General features: G+C 38.3%; 1 protein-coding gene across 5 annotated transcripts in view; it reads right to left on the bottom strand.

Annotated features, from left to right (window-relative positions):
- The window catches only part of CYYR1 (cysteine and tyrosine rich 1), a 200,272-nt gene that overhangs the window by 141,760 nt on the left and 41,531 nt on the right, over positions 1 to 16,981 (bottom strand). The window contains exon 3 of one of the 5 annotated variants that reach the window (XM_055567752.1): positions 8,627 to 10,593. The exons of the other annotated variants lie outside the window; for them this stretch is intronic. Coding sequence (XP_055423727.1) covers positions 10,403 to 10,593 — 191 coding nt within the window. The 3' untranslated portion in view covers positions 8,627 to 10,402. Of the gene's footprint in view, positions 1 to 8,626; positions 10,594 to 16,981 lie in introns of those variants that run through there. 5 annotated transcript variants of the gene reach the window in all.

Below are 16,981 nucleotides of genomic sequence, written 5' to 3'. Positions count from 1 at the left end.
CTTCACAATTCTCCACACAGCAGCAAATGACCTTTAAAATTAAATTTAGATCGAATCATTTAATTCCCTTGTTGAAAATGCCCATTATGCTTAGGAGTCACATCTAAACGTCTGACTGTGGTCTTCCAGGCCCTGTGTGATTGGGTCCATGGGCTCTGCATCTCCTTCTCAGTCCCTAGGACCTGTAGTGGGTAAGGATGCTGCAGCCACAGCCATGTTCTTCCCATTCCAGGACCACTCCACATTCTTCTCTGCCTGTCCTCTCCCCGAAATGCTCTGCTCCTTTCCCCCATGGCTCACTTTCCACGTTCCAGACCAAACATTCTCTTGTCAGAAAAGCCTGGCTGACTCCTCATTCTAAGGAAGCTTCCAGTCTCATCATTGTGTTCTGCCTTTAATAGATGCATTGTGCAGCATGTGCGGGGGCTTCCCAGGTGGCGCAATTGGAAAAGAATCTGCCTGCCAATGCAGGAGATGTGGGTTTGATCCCTGGGTCCGGGAAGACTCCCCTGGAGTAGGAAATGGCAACCCAGTCCAGGATCATTGTCTGGGAAATTCCATGGACAGAGGCGCCTGGCAGGCTACAGTCCATGGTGTTGCAAAGACTTTGACAGGATTGAGCACACACCCATGCAACAAGGCAACAACGACATATCATTTGCATGTTTGATATCTCTACCTTTCTCCCCCTGTTGCCCCCACTCATGCATGCTCCATAACAAGCAGGGTATCTTGACTGAATTGTTTCATGTTCCGTTTCTGGCCGCACGTCTAGCACGGTGCTGTCCAATCCAGTAATCATCAGCTACCTGTAGCGGTTCAACTATGAGTTTAAATTAATTAAAATTAGACACAATTAAAAATTCCATCCCTCATTTGCACCAGCAGCATTTCAAGTGCTCAAGAGCCACATGTGGTTATCATATTGGACAGAGCAGAGAGAGAACATTTCCACCATTGCAAAAAGAGCTGGTAAATATTTGTGGAACTAACATACTTTCAAATGGGAAATGCAAAGCACTACCACCTCCTCAACTTGACTTCATTGTAAGTGGCCACTCATTTTACAAAAACCAATTAAAACCCTGTGTCTTACTCAAATAAAAAGAAAAACTCTCTAAGATTCTAGTATAATCACCGTTCACACGAAAATATCCAATCATTACAGACTAAATGCTCATGTTCCAAAATTTATATGTTGAAACCCTAACCCCCAGTGCAATGGTATTTGGAGGAAGGACCTTTGGGAAGTAATTAGGTTTAGATGAGGTCTGGAGGGTGGGGTCTTCATGATGGAATTAGTGTCCGTATAAGAAAAGGAAGAGACAACAGAGCTGCCCTCTCTTTTGTGAGGATACAATGGGAAGGCAGCCCTCTGCAAAACAGAAAGAGTGTCCTCACCAAGAACCAAATCTGCTTAGCACCTTGATGCTGGATTTCCAACCTTCAGAACTGTGAGAAATAATGTTTGTTGTTTAAGTGACTGAGCTATGATATTTTGTTATCAAAGCTCAAGCTGATTAAGATACCAACACACAAAGTTTTCATTACCACTTGTCATTTTGGTTAGCAGGGACTCAAAGCAGTGAATGTTGGCGAAAACTTTGTGAATTAGTATCTTAGGTCTAAGGTCCAGATTTGACAGGAAGACAAGTAAAAGCACACACATTTGTACTCCATTTTCAAGTTGGGGTTTCCCTTGGTGAGGCAGAAAGCTCTCAGGGCTCTGGATTCCATGGTTAAAGGGTCCCAGAGAAAGGCTATTGTCAGGCCAAAGCTGCAAAGTTACTGAGATCTTGTGTTCTGGGTGGGTGGCTGGAGCAGAGCTCCACCTGGTGTCTTCACATCCACACTCTGACCTTCTCCCACTTCCTGGTACTTCCTGTGCTTCAGTGTCCTCTACCAAGAAAGCTTAGCATCATGCTCATTATATAAGAGCAAAGTTTAATGGAATTCCATCTGTCTTCTCAGGGAATATGCTGAAGGGTGAATCTGGAGCTGAGAGGCAATAAATTGATAACTGACATGGGAACATTTTAGAATATTCCATCTGTCATCTCCTTTCTGGTGTCCCTTATAACTTTCTCAAAGCAATTTTCCACTTAACTAAATCTCTCTTCAACCATACACAGATCTTTTTCTGTGAAATTTTCCTTTAATCTCCAGGCCACATTTTTAACTTGCAAGATTTCAATTTCTTCTTTCCCCTGCCCACCAGGGTCTCTTCCTCTTTCTCCTCCTTTTTCACCTTCCTCACATTTTTTTTCTGTTTGTTTTTCTTTGTTGCCCTTCCAAAATTTTAAATGGCCTTCTTCCTTTATATTATTGAGACTCTAAGAAACATTTATTCTGAACTATTTTCAATGGCTCTGCCATGTTATTTTACTGCAACGATTTTAGCCTCTCTGAAAGGTGGGTAAGCTTATTTCAACCCCATAAGACCCCACAGATTTAAGCAGAGAGTGGTTTCAGACCCCAGTCCTGTAACTGCCACAATGAGTGCAGAATTTTGGGAAAAGAAATTCCCAGACATCCGTGCCTGCTTCTCTTCTGAAAGTTTCCAGCCCTGACTAACATCTGTGTGTTTCTATTCATTTTTCATCCATAGAGCTATTTATTCTGTTTCTGAGCCCTATAACAACATTTAAATTTTAAAAAAAATGTTTTTCTAATGTGTATATGAACCATTTAATGAGAGCATTTATAGCAATATATTAAGTGGAAACATTTTTTCTTAAAGAGATCTACTTATTCATTAAAGCTATTCTAGGCTGTCTGACCCCCATTAATCTCTATAATCATTGCCTATAGTTTAAAACCACTTTACTCTGCTAATTTTATAGGTATTTTTTAGCTTGATGAAAGTTAAGTATAGGCAGTAGCTAGTTTACTGGTAAACTCTTTTATAAAAGTTACATTTGAACCTCTTATTGTAATGTAGAAGCTACCTCCATGTTAAGATCAGCACAGTTATTTTTAATTTATAATCTATTTGATGAATATGATAATTCTGATTATATTTGAAATAATTTACAAATATCTCAAAATTTTAAAAAAATCCAGTTCCAACTTCAGGATTCCATAAACATATATTCCACCTTGGATTCCTAGTGTAAGGTTCAGAAAACTAAGTTTCCATCTCAGATCAGCAATCTAGCTATCCTTGCCTGCTCCCTTTCCAGCAGTTTCAGCCCTGACTAATGCCTATGAGCATGTATCCCTTTTTTTGTCCATGGAGATATTTATCTTGTTTTTGAACACTACTATAACCTCCTATTGGGCTTCCCATGTAGCTCTGCTAGCAAAGAATCTGCCTGCAATGCAGAGGATCCGAGTTCGATTCCTGGGTCAGGAAGATCTGCTGGAGAAGGGATAGGCTACCCACTCCAGTATTCTTGGGCTTCCCTTGTGGCTCAGCTGGTAAAGAATCTGCCTTCAATGCAGGAGACCTGAGTTCGATCCCTGGGTTGGGAAGACTCCCCTGGAGAAGGGAATGGCTACCCACTCCAGTATTCTGGCCTGGAGAATTCCATGGACTGTATATTCTATGAGGTCACAAAAAGTCAGACATGACTGAGCAACTTTCACTTTCATAACTTTCTATTAGCTAAGGGACCTCTTCAATTCTTGGTTTTTATTTGTTTTTATATTTGATGTAGTAGAATACTTCCAGTTCTTACTTCAGAGTTCTAGGTATTAAAGAAAACAAGAAAGGTGAACACATTTTAAAATCCAGGAACCCCACTTAAGAATATATCATGTGTTCTCCAAACACTATAGCTTTCCTAATTCTCAAAATCTGCCTGAGATAAAGCATTCTTATCCCTGTGTAAAAGAAACCAAGGGTTCAGGACAATCACTCATAATGAATTGGACAATCATTCATAATGAATTAGACAATAAACTAAGTTGATCCTAATGGTGAAGAGGCTTTGGACTCTTCTAGTTTTTTCCTTGCAAATATACCAGGGTATTCATAACATGAAGGATCAGTGTCAGGGCATGGCTGCTCTGAACTCTCTTCTGTCCAGGAGACGTACCATAGGACATGTGGACATTTGGAGCAAGTTAGAACCAAAGTAAAGGCCAGAAACACTGCTGGCTTTTCTCTTTTCCTTCTCCATAGGCCAAAATGCTACCATGCTAGTCCTGTCATCAAACCACAGTTTAGAATTTAGAATTAACCAAATTTCTGAAATATTATGACTTTCTCTGATTTTGCAGGCATGAAATTCTGTAAACTCAGCATATTTTAATTATGTAAAATAATCCAACTTACATAACCACATAAAGTCAAATCACTTCTACTTTTTCTCAGTGAATGGTGTATAAACCTCGAAGTTTAGAAAGCCAACTGCAAAAGAAGATCTAATAAGTAGCTTTTTATATTCTCCCTAAATTTAGGAATCTTTCATTCTATAATAATCACTGGATTGTTGAATAGATCTGTTTTCATCATCCAGTAAAAATGGCCTATGCTGGAATGAGTATACTCTGTTTGATTACTGATTCTGTACATTTATTTTGTATGAATATGGCCAGATGAATCATATACAAAGAAAGCTCAGCTCCTTCAGAACACTGCTATTTTACAAAGAGTTCTGATGCCAACTTCAAAGCTAAATTCAGGTTTGAGGTATCAGAATCTTTTATAGGTCCCAGGAGAATATTTTGTTCAAATAATATAATAGCCCAGTGATCAGAAGTTCTGTTCACCTGCTGGGCCTCCAGAAATACAATACTCTAAATCAGAAGTAATGAAGGTTAAGGCATTATTATCTTTTTTTTTTTTTTTAAAAGAAAGCTCAAATTAAAGAGTGAACTGTTTTATAAAAACAGCACATAGAATGTTCAAGAAATAAATTCTAGAAATTCTGTAAAGAAAGGATAAAGGAAAAATTCAGCAAAACTTAAAGTGAGTAAAAATCTAGAAATGCTGTGTTAGAAATACAGTCAACTGTCAATAAAAAAGAAACAAATATCATTACAGAAAAAACATTTTGATATAATAGAAATAGGAATATTTTATGCCAGAATACTATCATTTTGATTAATAGCTAAATTTCTGCTTTTAGAGTAAAAGGTTGACATTTAAAAACCTTTTTTTTTTTTAGACATTCTTGTTAAATAATATTTTCCAAAAGTTTGTTGATGCAGTTTTGGAAAGAACTTAAAATGAGGGAAAAAGTGAAAGTAAAATCTTAAGATTCGGTTCAATCTGTTGGGATGGTATCATTATTCATATACTCAGAGAGAAGTAATTTCCTGATCGGAAATCAACTTGACCTACGGTTATTGAGGTGCTTGGTTACTGATTACATGTGGCCATGGGAGGAGGAAATGTGCAAGAGAAAAAAGAACATTCAAATGAGTCTCTGATGATTTTTTTCAACAAAGGATTTCTGGAGCAGGGAAGATAACACTAGAGTTTCACTGGTTTAGTATCTATTGCACACACACCTTGTTCATCATTAAGAGCAAACACAGGCACATAGGTGAAATGATCAAGTCTTTCTCAGAGACACCTTACAAAGACATTTCACATATATTACATATTTCTCACAACAATCCAATAGATGTGTATTGTGATTATCACTTAACCTAAAAGTAAGGCTCAGAGGGACTTATTAACTTGCCCAAAGTCATCTGGCTAATAAGTGGCAGAGGTGGCAATACTCTTTTTGCCAATTTGAATGGAAATATTCAAATTCTATTGGCTTAATCCAAAACCGATCATGTGTCTATCATATCAGATTTTCTTACATATGTTTACCTTTGCATATTTTTAACAAGATATACTGAGTTTGATGAAATAATTGAGTTTCTAATAAACTGAATGTAAACCACCTATATAAATTGAGCCATATGTTAACAAGTGTGTGTGTGTGCTCAGTCATGTCTGACTCTCTTGTGATCCCACGGACTGTGGCCAACCAGGCTCCTCTGTTATGGAATTTCCCAGGTAAGAAAACAGGAGTGGGTTGCCATTTCCTTCTCCAGGGGATCTTTTTGACCCCAGGGCTGAACCTGCATCTCCTGTGTCTCCTACATTACAGGTGGACTCTTTACCTGCTGAATCACTGGGGAAACCCATATAATAACTTATATAGGTTAAATATTCTTTGTATTTAAAATATGTATTTAACAATTGTCCAAGCTAGGCTTCAACAGTACATGAACTGAGAACTCCCAGATGTTCCAGCTGGATTTAGAAAAGGCAGAGATCAAACTGCCAGCATCTGTTGGATCATTGAAAAAAGGAAGAGAGTTACAAACAAAACATCTACTTCTGCTTCACTGACTATGCCAAAGCCTTTGACTGTGTGGATCACAAAAAATTGTGGAAAATTTCTTCAAAGGATGGGAGTACCAGACCACTTTACCTGCATCCTGAAAAATCTGTCTGCAGGTCAAGAAGCAACAGTCAGAATTGGACATGGAACAATGGACTGGTTCCAAATTGGGAAAGGAGTACATCAAGGCTGTATATATTGCCACCCAGCGTATTTAACTTATATGCAGAATACAACATGAAAAATGCTGGGCTGGATGAAGCACAGGCTGGAATTAAGATTGCTGGGAGAAATGTCAATAACCTCAGATATGCAGATGATACAACTCTTATGGCAGAAAGTGAAGAGGAACTAAAGAGCCTCTTGGTGAAAGTGAAAGGGGAGAGTGAAAAATTTGGCTTAAATCTCAACATTCAGAAAACGAAGATCATGGCATCCAGTCCCATCACTTCATGGCAAATAGATGGGGGAAACAGTGGAAACAGTGGTTGACTTTATTTTTGGGGGCTCCAAAATCACTGCAGATGGTGATTGCAGCCATGAAATAAAAGACGCTTACTCCTTGAAAGGAAAGTTATGACCAACCTAGACAACATATTAAAAAGCAGAGACATTACTTTGCCAACAAAGGTCTGTCTAGTTAAGGCTATGGTTTTTTCAGTGGTCATGTATGGATGTGAGAGTTGGACTGTAAAGAAAGCTAAGCGCCGAAGAATTGATGCTTTTGAACTGTGGTGTTGGAGAAGATTCCTGAGAGTCCCTTGGACTGCAAGGAGATCAAACCAAAGGAAATCAACCTTGAATATTCATTGGAAGGACTGATGCTGAAGCTGAAGCTCCAATCCTTTGGCCACCTGCTGTGACAAACCGACTCACTGGAAAAGACCCTGATGTTAGGAAATATTGAAGACAGGAGGAGAAGGGGACGACAAAGGATGAGATGGTTGTATGGCATCACTGACTCAATGGACATGAGTTTGAGCAAGCTCCGGGAGATGGTAAAGGACAGGGAAGCCTGGCGTGTGCCTCAGTCCATTGGATTGCAAATGGACATGACACAAGTGTGTGACTGAACAAAATCACAGCCAAACGTATGTTTTAAATACAAATAGTCCCTCTTGGGTTTGCCTAAAATGGACTAAATTTATATAAAACATGGTTTTGCTGGAGCTAACAGCAGCTGTTAGCATGATTAGGGAATAAGGGCACAGGATTGCAGACTTGGAGGATGGAAAGAACAGTAGTCCTGCACATCCACACACAGATCCTGAAGGCACGGGGGAATGTGGGCTGCACAGTCATGAACAATATCATTAGTCTCTGTTTCACTGAATTTAACATTCTCAACCATAGCTGGCTTGTTTTTGATAGACGTCACTGTGGTTCAACAGTATTGGATTTTATCTTACTAAGCACTTAAATTTGTTTGCTCAAATGATAGAGGGGCAAAGTTGTATCTGGAGTAGCTAAGGAGTTAGCTGTTAGACATTTGGTAACAGCAGATCATTAAAATGAAGGAAACAAAGGATCTTTGAAAGCTTGCTAACAATTTTATATTATCGTGTCACATTTTCAAGCAACACTAATATTTATCAATAGGAATGCTGACTTGTTAATGTCAGTGAGCAAGGCCATAGCTGTGGTAAGTAAATAATCAGTTCTTCCATCAGAGACTAGAGCAAACCCAAACTAGGATTTGGGATAGGCTGTGATGCTCAGATGTGTTAGTCACTTTGCTTCTATATATGTGTTATGGAAGTCACTGAAATTGGAAAACTGCTTTTGGAATCCAGCAGGTCAAAACAGCCTGCACGCTTATTTCATAATAATTGTGTTTTCTTAATGGAGAAATTTTACTGGTGTCTAAAAGTTGAGTGTGCTTCCCAGGTTGCACAGTGGTTAAGAATCCAGCTGTTAATGCAAGAAACATGGGTTTGATCCCTGGATTGAGAAGATCCCCTGGAGAATGGAATGGCTACCCACTCCAGTATTCTTGCCTGGAAAATTCCATGGACAGAAGGAGGTCCTTCTATTAAACTCTCTCCAATTTCCAATTTGAAAGTGGTATCTATCTCCTTCTGGGAACTTATCAGGTACCAGCTGCTTGCATAGATCTTATGTAATTAATTTTATTCCACACACTCGCAAAGAAAATAAGACTATTCTCATTTTACAGAATAGCTTAAAATGGATAATAGAAATAAATATATAATATAAATATAAAATAAAACATTATAAAATAATGCTATAAAATAGATATATAATATACATATTATATATATATGATACATATATATATATACATACAATAATACAATATCATATTCCTGGCAGACTGAAAGTCCATGGGATCACAAAGAGTCAGATACAACTGAGTGGTTGAGCACGCACTGGACACACAAAAGTTGATAGCCTCTTATTTTGGCCACACTATAGGCAGCACATTCATCACAAAGTATTGACTAGGCTGTTGCTATTACCATTGTTGTTGTTTGTGGTGGTGGGGTGTGTGTGTGTGTTGTGTGTGTGTATGTGCTTGTGTTCAGTGCTTGGTTGTGGTTCTGAGAGTGAAAAGACTTGTAAAAGTGAATGTCAGGAAACCCTGCTGTACGTAACATAGCCAGCCAAGACCACTTATTCTTTCATGGCAAAAGGCCTAGAAGCTTTTGTTATTGTTAAGATGTATTTGCTTTAAGGTCAATTCTAATGATATAAAATTCAGGACCAACCTCTAACTGCCATACAGGCACACACGGCATGCCCTTCACCAGTATTTCTGGCACTGTGTCAATGTTTATTTCAAATCAGTTTAACCAACTAGTCAACCAGAATCTCAAAATAATGACCTTTGAAGAAGACTTTGCAAATAATTTCACCAATATCACCATGATGTACTGTCATTTGCCCGTTTACATATCTGATCTCTCCATTACACTCTTTCAAGGTGGAAGTGCTATCTTACTTTGTATTCACAAGAATTAGAGGTGTTCCTTTACATAAGGTCTTCATAAAGGGTTAATGTGATATGCGTGAATAGATTCTCACTTCTCAGCCTCAGCATCAGTGGCCATACACTGAGTCTTTACCACGTGTCAATGTGCCAGATACTATCTTCGTGTGTCTCTGAGTCATGTCGCCACCCTCTTCCATCCTGCTCAGTAACCAGGAAGGCGGACCCACAGTGACTGCATAGGCGATCAATGCGCCCTCTGCCTTCTGTTTGGGTTTGGCCAATGGAAGCCTGATGCAGGAGCCTGGAGGCTGAGAGGAGAGTGAGGATAAGAGCCACGATGGAAAAAAAAAAAAAAGAGCCACGATGTTCTGGCTTCTCATCCAGTCAGTTACCAGTTGGTTGCCTTCCATAGACAGCCATAGTTCTGGTGGGAGCTACCCTCTCTGGATTTTGGTAACTGCTCCCTCCTCTGTCACTTTCTGCTTAGGGATGGTACAGACTCTCTGCTGCTAACAGTCCATAATCCTGAACCAACTTTTCTTGGTTTTTCCAGTCCTTGCTTGCACCTTTATAGAAGATAATTCTATTAAACTCTCTTCAGTTTCCAGTTTGCATGTGCTGTTTGTCTTCTTCTGGGAACTTGTCTGGTACCAGCTGCTTGCATCAGTTCAGTTCAGTCACTCAGTCGTGTCTGACTCTTTGCAACCCCATGGACTGCAGCACGCCAGGCCTCGCTGTCCATCACCAACTCCCAGAGCTTACTCAAATTCTTGTCCTTTGAGTTGGTGATGCCATCCAGCCATCTCATCCTCTGTCATCCCCTTCTCCTCCTGCCTTCAATATTTCCCAGCATCAGGGTCTTTTCCAATGAGTCAGTTCTTTGCATCAGGTGGTCAAAATATTGGAGTTTCAGCTTCAGCATCAGTCCTTCCAATGAATATTCAGGACTGATTTCCTTTAGGACAGACTGGTTAGATCTCCTTGCAGTCCAAGGGACTCTCATGAGTCTTCTCCAACACCACAGTTCAAAAGCATCAATTCTTCAGTGCTCAGCTTTCTTTATAGGCCAACTCTCACATCCATACATGATTACTAGAAAAACCATATAGGTCTTATGTAATTAATTTTATTCCACACACTTGCAAAGAAACTGAGACTATTCCCATTTTACAAAATAGCTGTAATAGAAACACATCCTACCTGTAACTTTTATTACTTTCATCCATTCCTTTTTTGTTTTCCAATAAATTATGGGATGTTTGTCTGCTGACAATGCAACTGCTGAGGTGTAGCGCCTGTCAGAGCAGGGGAGCCCAGAGACAGCCTGGCCCAGAGGCGCTGTCTCTGCTGGATAAAAGAATAAGACAGTTGAAAGGGGCTCTTTGCTGAGTGGGGACAAAAAGAGGGAGGAGGGAAGCTATGAGAGGAAAGGAGGCATTTCAGGTCAGAATAATTTTGCTCTAATAAAGATCAGTTCTGTTGAAGTTTTGTTTCTTCTATTCATTTGGATGGAGAGGGGACAGACTCATGAAACTTCTACAGTACCTCGCTCGATGGCTGTGGAGTGAGGTCAGTGAGTTTCCAACTAGGTTTTGTTACAGCCGACTCTAAAATCCAGGAGATGCTAATAATTTCATTTGTTTTGTCCGCAGTGGCTGTGTTGCAAGGGTTCTTTTCTCTGCATGTGCTGCCATGGTGAGTCAGTAGTCACTCTCAGATCCTGCCCTCCAAGGGCTGCCTCAGTTTCTCCATCAGGCTCAAGAGTTGAGTGAACTCTGAGGCACCTTCACTGAGGGGCTTGTTTGTAACTTGCTTATCCAATAGACCACTGGTGGGTTGGTATATCTCCTTTGCCACACAAGACTTCAGTTACCAGAGAAACATGAAGAAAAAGGCAGAAGTGATATATTCTTGAAAGCACTGTGGGTGTTAAGCCCTGCTTGGCTATTATGCTTTTAACAAATGGGTATATGTATAGTCTTTGTGAATTAAGAAATTATGTACATTATCAAAAGGAGGTAATGTCAAATTATAACATTTCGAAATTGGGTATGACAGGAACTTAAGACTTTTTTTGGGAAGTGTAAGTCACCTTAGTACATTTTAAGCACCATTTTCTCCATACTTCAGAGATTTTCATTTCAGAAAAGCATGGCAGGAGTCACTCTAATGTGACTAGAAAGGGCCTCAAGCTTTGCTTTTAAAATTCAATACTTAGGTAGAAAGAAAATGATAACTTTTTCCCTTTGATTTTTTGCCACTATTTTTATAACACTAGCAGCCCTGAGACACCAGAATGGAAATGGATCTTCTTCTTGATGTCACCAGGGCACCACTAAATTGCAGGCCTTGAACTGGTTCTATTTTCATCAGCGCCTTGATCTTTATTTCTGCATTTTCCCCACACCACATAATTTCTGTATTCTACAGACTTATTCCCAGATTTCTGGATGCTACTTAAATGTGCTTTCTCATTCTGCTGAGCACCTATTATGTGCTAGACCCAGACAGAGACACTGCACTCATGAAGTCAAGCAAAAGAGCCAAGAATTTGTAAGAGCAGGGACTTCCCTGAGGGTCTAATGGTTAAGACTCTGCACTCCCAAGGCGGGGGGGCCTGGGTTCGATTCCTGGGTAGGGAACTAGATTCCACATGATGCAACCAAAGATCCCACAGGGTGCAATGAAGATCCCACATGCTGCAACTAACACCCAGCGTGGCAAAATTACAAAAAAGAAAAAAAAAGTAACCGTAAGCTCAGGTTCATTGTAAATATTGTGAGGCAAAAATACAATGTGTAGGAGCATAAAGCTTGGGGACCTTACATGGTATCTGGATTTGGGAAGTGATGTTGGAGAGAATTGGGATGGGTGAACACAGTTAATTAGTTAAGGGAGGAGTACAGGAAGAGGTCTAGGGAGAGTTCATCAGATAGAATGGCATGTACTTGATATAGTACTATGTGCTTCTTTATTAATGCATCATGCAAAAAGCTTTAGAGTTATGTCTAATAACTGTTGAAATAATGATGGGTGTAAATACTCTTTCAAGATATATGCAGTGAATTATGTGATAAGAAAATAACTGTGGTTCCTGTTTGTGATGAAGTCACAGGTACTGCTAATACTCCAAGGGTTTCTTGGCCACACTCAGAAATGACAGAAATGCTAACTCTCAGAGGTTGGGGAAACCAAAAATAAATTACTGTTGTCATTCATGTTCATAGACCCTCTGGTTAAAAATTCTTACAGGAGGTTTTTATTTTGGTATCACTTTTTTTTTTTTGAAGAAGAATCTCTAACCTCAAGTATGCAGACCTGGTAGTATGCTTTTCAGGAGCCAGGTGAAGAACAAATCTCTTTGCAGTGGGAAGATTTTCCCATAATCCTTCTGTTTCAGCACAGTAACTCATCCTCCAATCTCAACTATACTGGCTATCTCCAAACCCAGAGGCTGCAGATGAAACCTCTCCAAAAACTGACCCCAAGTTTTCTCCTGTTGAAGCAGGGGTGGAGAGGGGATATGGGGATCAACCTTCTCTTTTAAAGATATTCAGTCCACTCCCCAGTTTTGTGTCTCTCTCTCTTTTTTGCACACCTGCCTTTCAAGCACTAGTTGTTTCCAATCCCTGAGGATTTCTGTAGTTTTGTGTGGAAATGACTGGCTTTTGGCTTTCTGCCTCAACAGATTCAGGTCATTGCTTTCTCTAGTATAAGCAGTTATCAGTAGTTAGACAATTCCCCAGATTTCAAAAATGTTACTTTGTTGTCTGCTGTCTTCTTTTTGTCCTTGTGAGGTTTTTTTTTTTTTTTCCTTCTTAATTTCTTTACTGTCATTGCTTTGTGAGGTTTCAGGAGGAAATAGACATTTGCATTCAATGCTGTATTATCAGAATTTTTGATGCATTCATAAATAGCATTTTATTATGTCTGGGATCCACATCTTTTTTTTTTCTCCTCTCATAAGAGCGTATCTCCTTCTTTCTGATTTAATATAAAAGTAAGTGAGAAAACAAGGTTGATATGCAAAGCCACTTTAAGAAGATATCTCCTCCGTGTTTTAAGAAAATCATTTCTTTAAAGACATTTTCTTAGACTCTCTCCAGATGCTCTTAGCCTTTCTGCTTAAGACACTAGAATATGAGCTCCTCAAAGTCAACAACCAGAGTGGAGAGTTTCTACTTCCAGTAGAACGGTCAACTGGAGTATTTCCTATGGGTCCAACCTTACCACAGATAACAGCTATGAATGCTTAACAGAATACAAAAAGCAACTTCCTGAAGTCATTAGAGAGAAACTAAACACAGGCATAAGTTGGAAGACAGTCAAAACTTGCAAGAAGGAAATGGGGTTGGGTGTTTCCTGAGGATAAGACCTTTTGTTCAAGGGCATGCCCCAATCAGATTAAGCAAACGAGCTAATTTTTAGATAGAAACCCTTGTAGTGTACTGATTTGAAGAACCAGAAGACAGAATTTAGTACTATAAAAGTAGATGGAAAGTGAGGGAGAAATCAGGGAAAGGAGAAACTATGCGGGTAACAAAGACATTAAATTTTGCACATAAATTGTGAGAAAATCTCAGGATCGTATCTGAATCACACACGCATGGTTCAAACTAACAGCAGTCCAGCCACAGCTAAAAGAACTGAGCAGAGATGATAGCAGCTACCCAGTGCACTGGGGACAAAGACTGAGACCTAAGTCTTGCCATGTTAACTATCTGATAAAACAAATAAACAAAACAAACAAACAAAAATCAGCACAAGGGAATAACAGAATCCAATTTCCACCATGATTTTTCACAATGTTCCAGATACATCTCAGATTACTAGATACATAAGTCAAGAAGAAAGACAATTAAAGACATTAATCCTCAGATGACCCAGATGGTAGAATCAGCTAACAAGGGTTTTAATGTTAACTATGACCAAGGAGGATACAAAGGAAAATATATTTGTAATGAATGAATAAACAGAAAATCTCAGCAGAGAGAAATTTTTTTATAAAAAAAAAAGAACCAAATAGAAATTCTAGAAACAAACAAACAGAAAACTACAATATCCAAAACAAAAAATTCACTGGATGAGCTTAATAGCGTATTGCAAGTAGAAGAAAAGTCATTGACTTGAAGATAACTCAGTCGAAACTATACAGTGTGGGGAATAGAGAAAAAGAAAGTCAGGGGAAAAAATAGATTCTCAGTGATCTGCAAGGCTATATCAAAAGGTCAAATATAGACAGAGTTTTAGAAAATGAGAGCCAGAACTGAGTAAACCCAACATCTGAAGAGAGAATGGGCAAAATTTTACAGATTAAAAAAATTCAGGGAATTCTACATAGTATAACTAGAAAAAAAAAATCCACCTTGGAAATGTGAAAAACAATCTTAAAAGCATCCAGAGGAGAAAAGCACACTATATACACAGAAACAAAATACAAGTTACCGGTGACATCTCAGCAGAAAGTTTGGAGGCCAGAATACAATGATATAGCATCTTTAAAGTGCCAAATGAAAACAAATTGTCAACCCAGAATTCTCTCTGTAGCAAAAATAACTTTGAGGGATAAAGGTGGAATAAAGGCATTTTCAAATGAATAAAACAAAGATAATTCTCCAGCAGACCTTCCTTAAAAGAAAAGCTAAAGGAAGTTCATTAAGTCAAAGGGAAATGATTCCAGGTAAAAATTCAGATTTTAACTTCTCTAAACTATTTATGGGGAGAAGACAATGGCAACCCACTCCAGTACTCTTGCCTGGAAAATCCCATGGATGGAAGAGCCTGGTAGGCTGCAGTCCATGGGGTTGCTAAGAGTCAGACATGACTGAGTGACTTCACTTTCACTTTCCACTTTCATGCATTGGAGAAGGAAATGGCAACCCACTCCAGTTTTCTTGCCTGGAGAATCCCATGGACGGAGAAGCCTGGTAGGCTGCAGTCCGTGGGGTCGCACAGAGTTGGACACGACTGAAGCGATGCAGCAACAGCAAAACTATTTATGATCTTTTAAAGTGAAATGATGCATGCATTGCATCTTATGTAACAAACATGAAATCTATAGCACAAATTATAGACAGTAAAAAACCTGTAAGATTCCAATTAAAAAAAAAAACCCTAAAAGATTGCAAAGTTATTATATTTAATGACATTAACTCCCAGCAGACTGAAAATCAAATATGTACATTGTAATCTTTAGAACACCATTAAAATTATAATAAAAAGAGATAACAATAAATCAAATTCTAAAAATAATTTCAATTAATTCAAAATGAAGGAGAAGAGGATAGAGGAACACAGACAAAAATGATGGACAAATAGAAAACAAAGAGAAAGCTGATAAACCTAAATTCAACTACATCAATACTTAAAGTCAAATGGAGAGTAAACACTCCAATAAAAAGGCAGGGACGGTTAGAAGAGCTTAAAGGGCACGAAATATATGCTGTCTACATGGGAGATACTTTAAATACAAAAATTCAGGTAGATTCATTTTGAATTCAAAGACTCACTGAAAGGCTGTAAAGAAAATACATAAGTATTTCCATAATGTTAAAGATTAATTCAACAGGAAGACTTAACATTCACAAATGTGTTCATACTTAGGAACAAAAAGAGTTTCAAAATCCGTGAGACAAAAATTGGTAGAATTAAAGAGATGAAGTAACAAATCCACAGTTATGGTTGGAATTTTAACAACCTCTCTTGGCAATTAATACAGCAACTACATATAAAGTCAGGATTAAGACCATCTGAACAACACTGTCAACCACCTCGTCCACCTGACATATATCGAACACTACATCTAAGGAACAGAGAAGGCACATTCTTTTCAAGTGCACCCATATATTCACCAAACAGGCCATATGTTAGGCCAAACACAAATCTCATTACAGTCCAAAATTTGAAATATTCTGGAGCATGTTCTTCTACCAAAACAGAACTAAATTAGAAATCAATAATAAGATACTGAGTAAAACTCCAAATAGTTGAAATTTAAGAAACATACTTCTAAATAAATGAAATGATGAATCAAAAAAGGAATCATAAAGGAAATCAGAACAGATTTTCACATCAATGATTATAAAAGTTCATAGCAGTATTTGCGGGATGTAACTATACACACGGCTTACAGGAAAACTTACACCTTTAAATGATTATATTAGAGAAGATCTGACATTAAATGATCTAAGCTCCTATTTTAAGAAGAGGAAAAGAAGAATAGTACAAATATAAAATAAATAGGAGGAAATAACAAAGAACAGATAGGTATCAGTGACTTAGAAAACAAACAATAGATAACATCAACAAAGCCCAAAGTTGCTTCTTTGAAACTATTTATAAAATCAAGAAACCTCTAGATAAGGTAAACATTAAAAAAGAAAGAGAGGATGAATGAACAAGAATACAAATTAGCAATATTGCGAATAAAAGAGGATTTATCACTATAGATCCTAAGATATTAAAGAATAATAAGGGAATGTTGCAAACTTGGTAAAATTAAGTTTGAAGACATAGTGGAATGAAAAATTTTTTTGAAAAATATAGAAGTGGGAATAGAAAATCTAAATAGTTTCATACCTATTTAAAATTAAAGTCATTATCAAAAATATTTCCCTCAAAAGGACTCCAAACCCAGAAAACTTCATTGATGAATTCCAACCAGCATTTAAGGAAGAAATAAATCAATTTCACATTTTCTTTCAGAAAAGAGAGGGAAAAAGAGCACTTCATTGGC

The sequence above is a fragment of the Bubalus kerabau genome, chromosome 2, assembly GCF_029407905.1.
Source record: "Bubalus kerabau isolate K-KA32 ecotype Philippines breed swamp buffalo chromosome 2, PCC_UOA_SB_1v2, whole genome shotgun sequence".
Classification (NCBI taxonomy): Eukaryota; Metazoa; Chordata; class Mammalia; order Artiodactyla; family Bovidae; genus Bubalus; species Bubalus kerabau.
The sequence above is the reverse complement of the archived record's forward strand: the minus strand, read 5'-3'. Positions and strand labels throughout refer to the sequence as shown.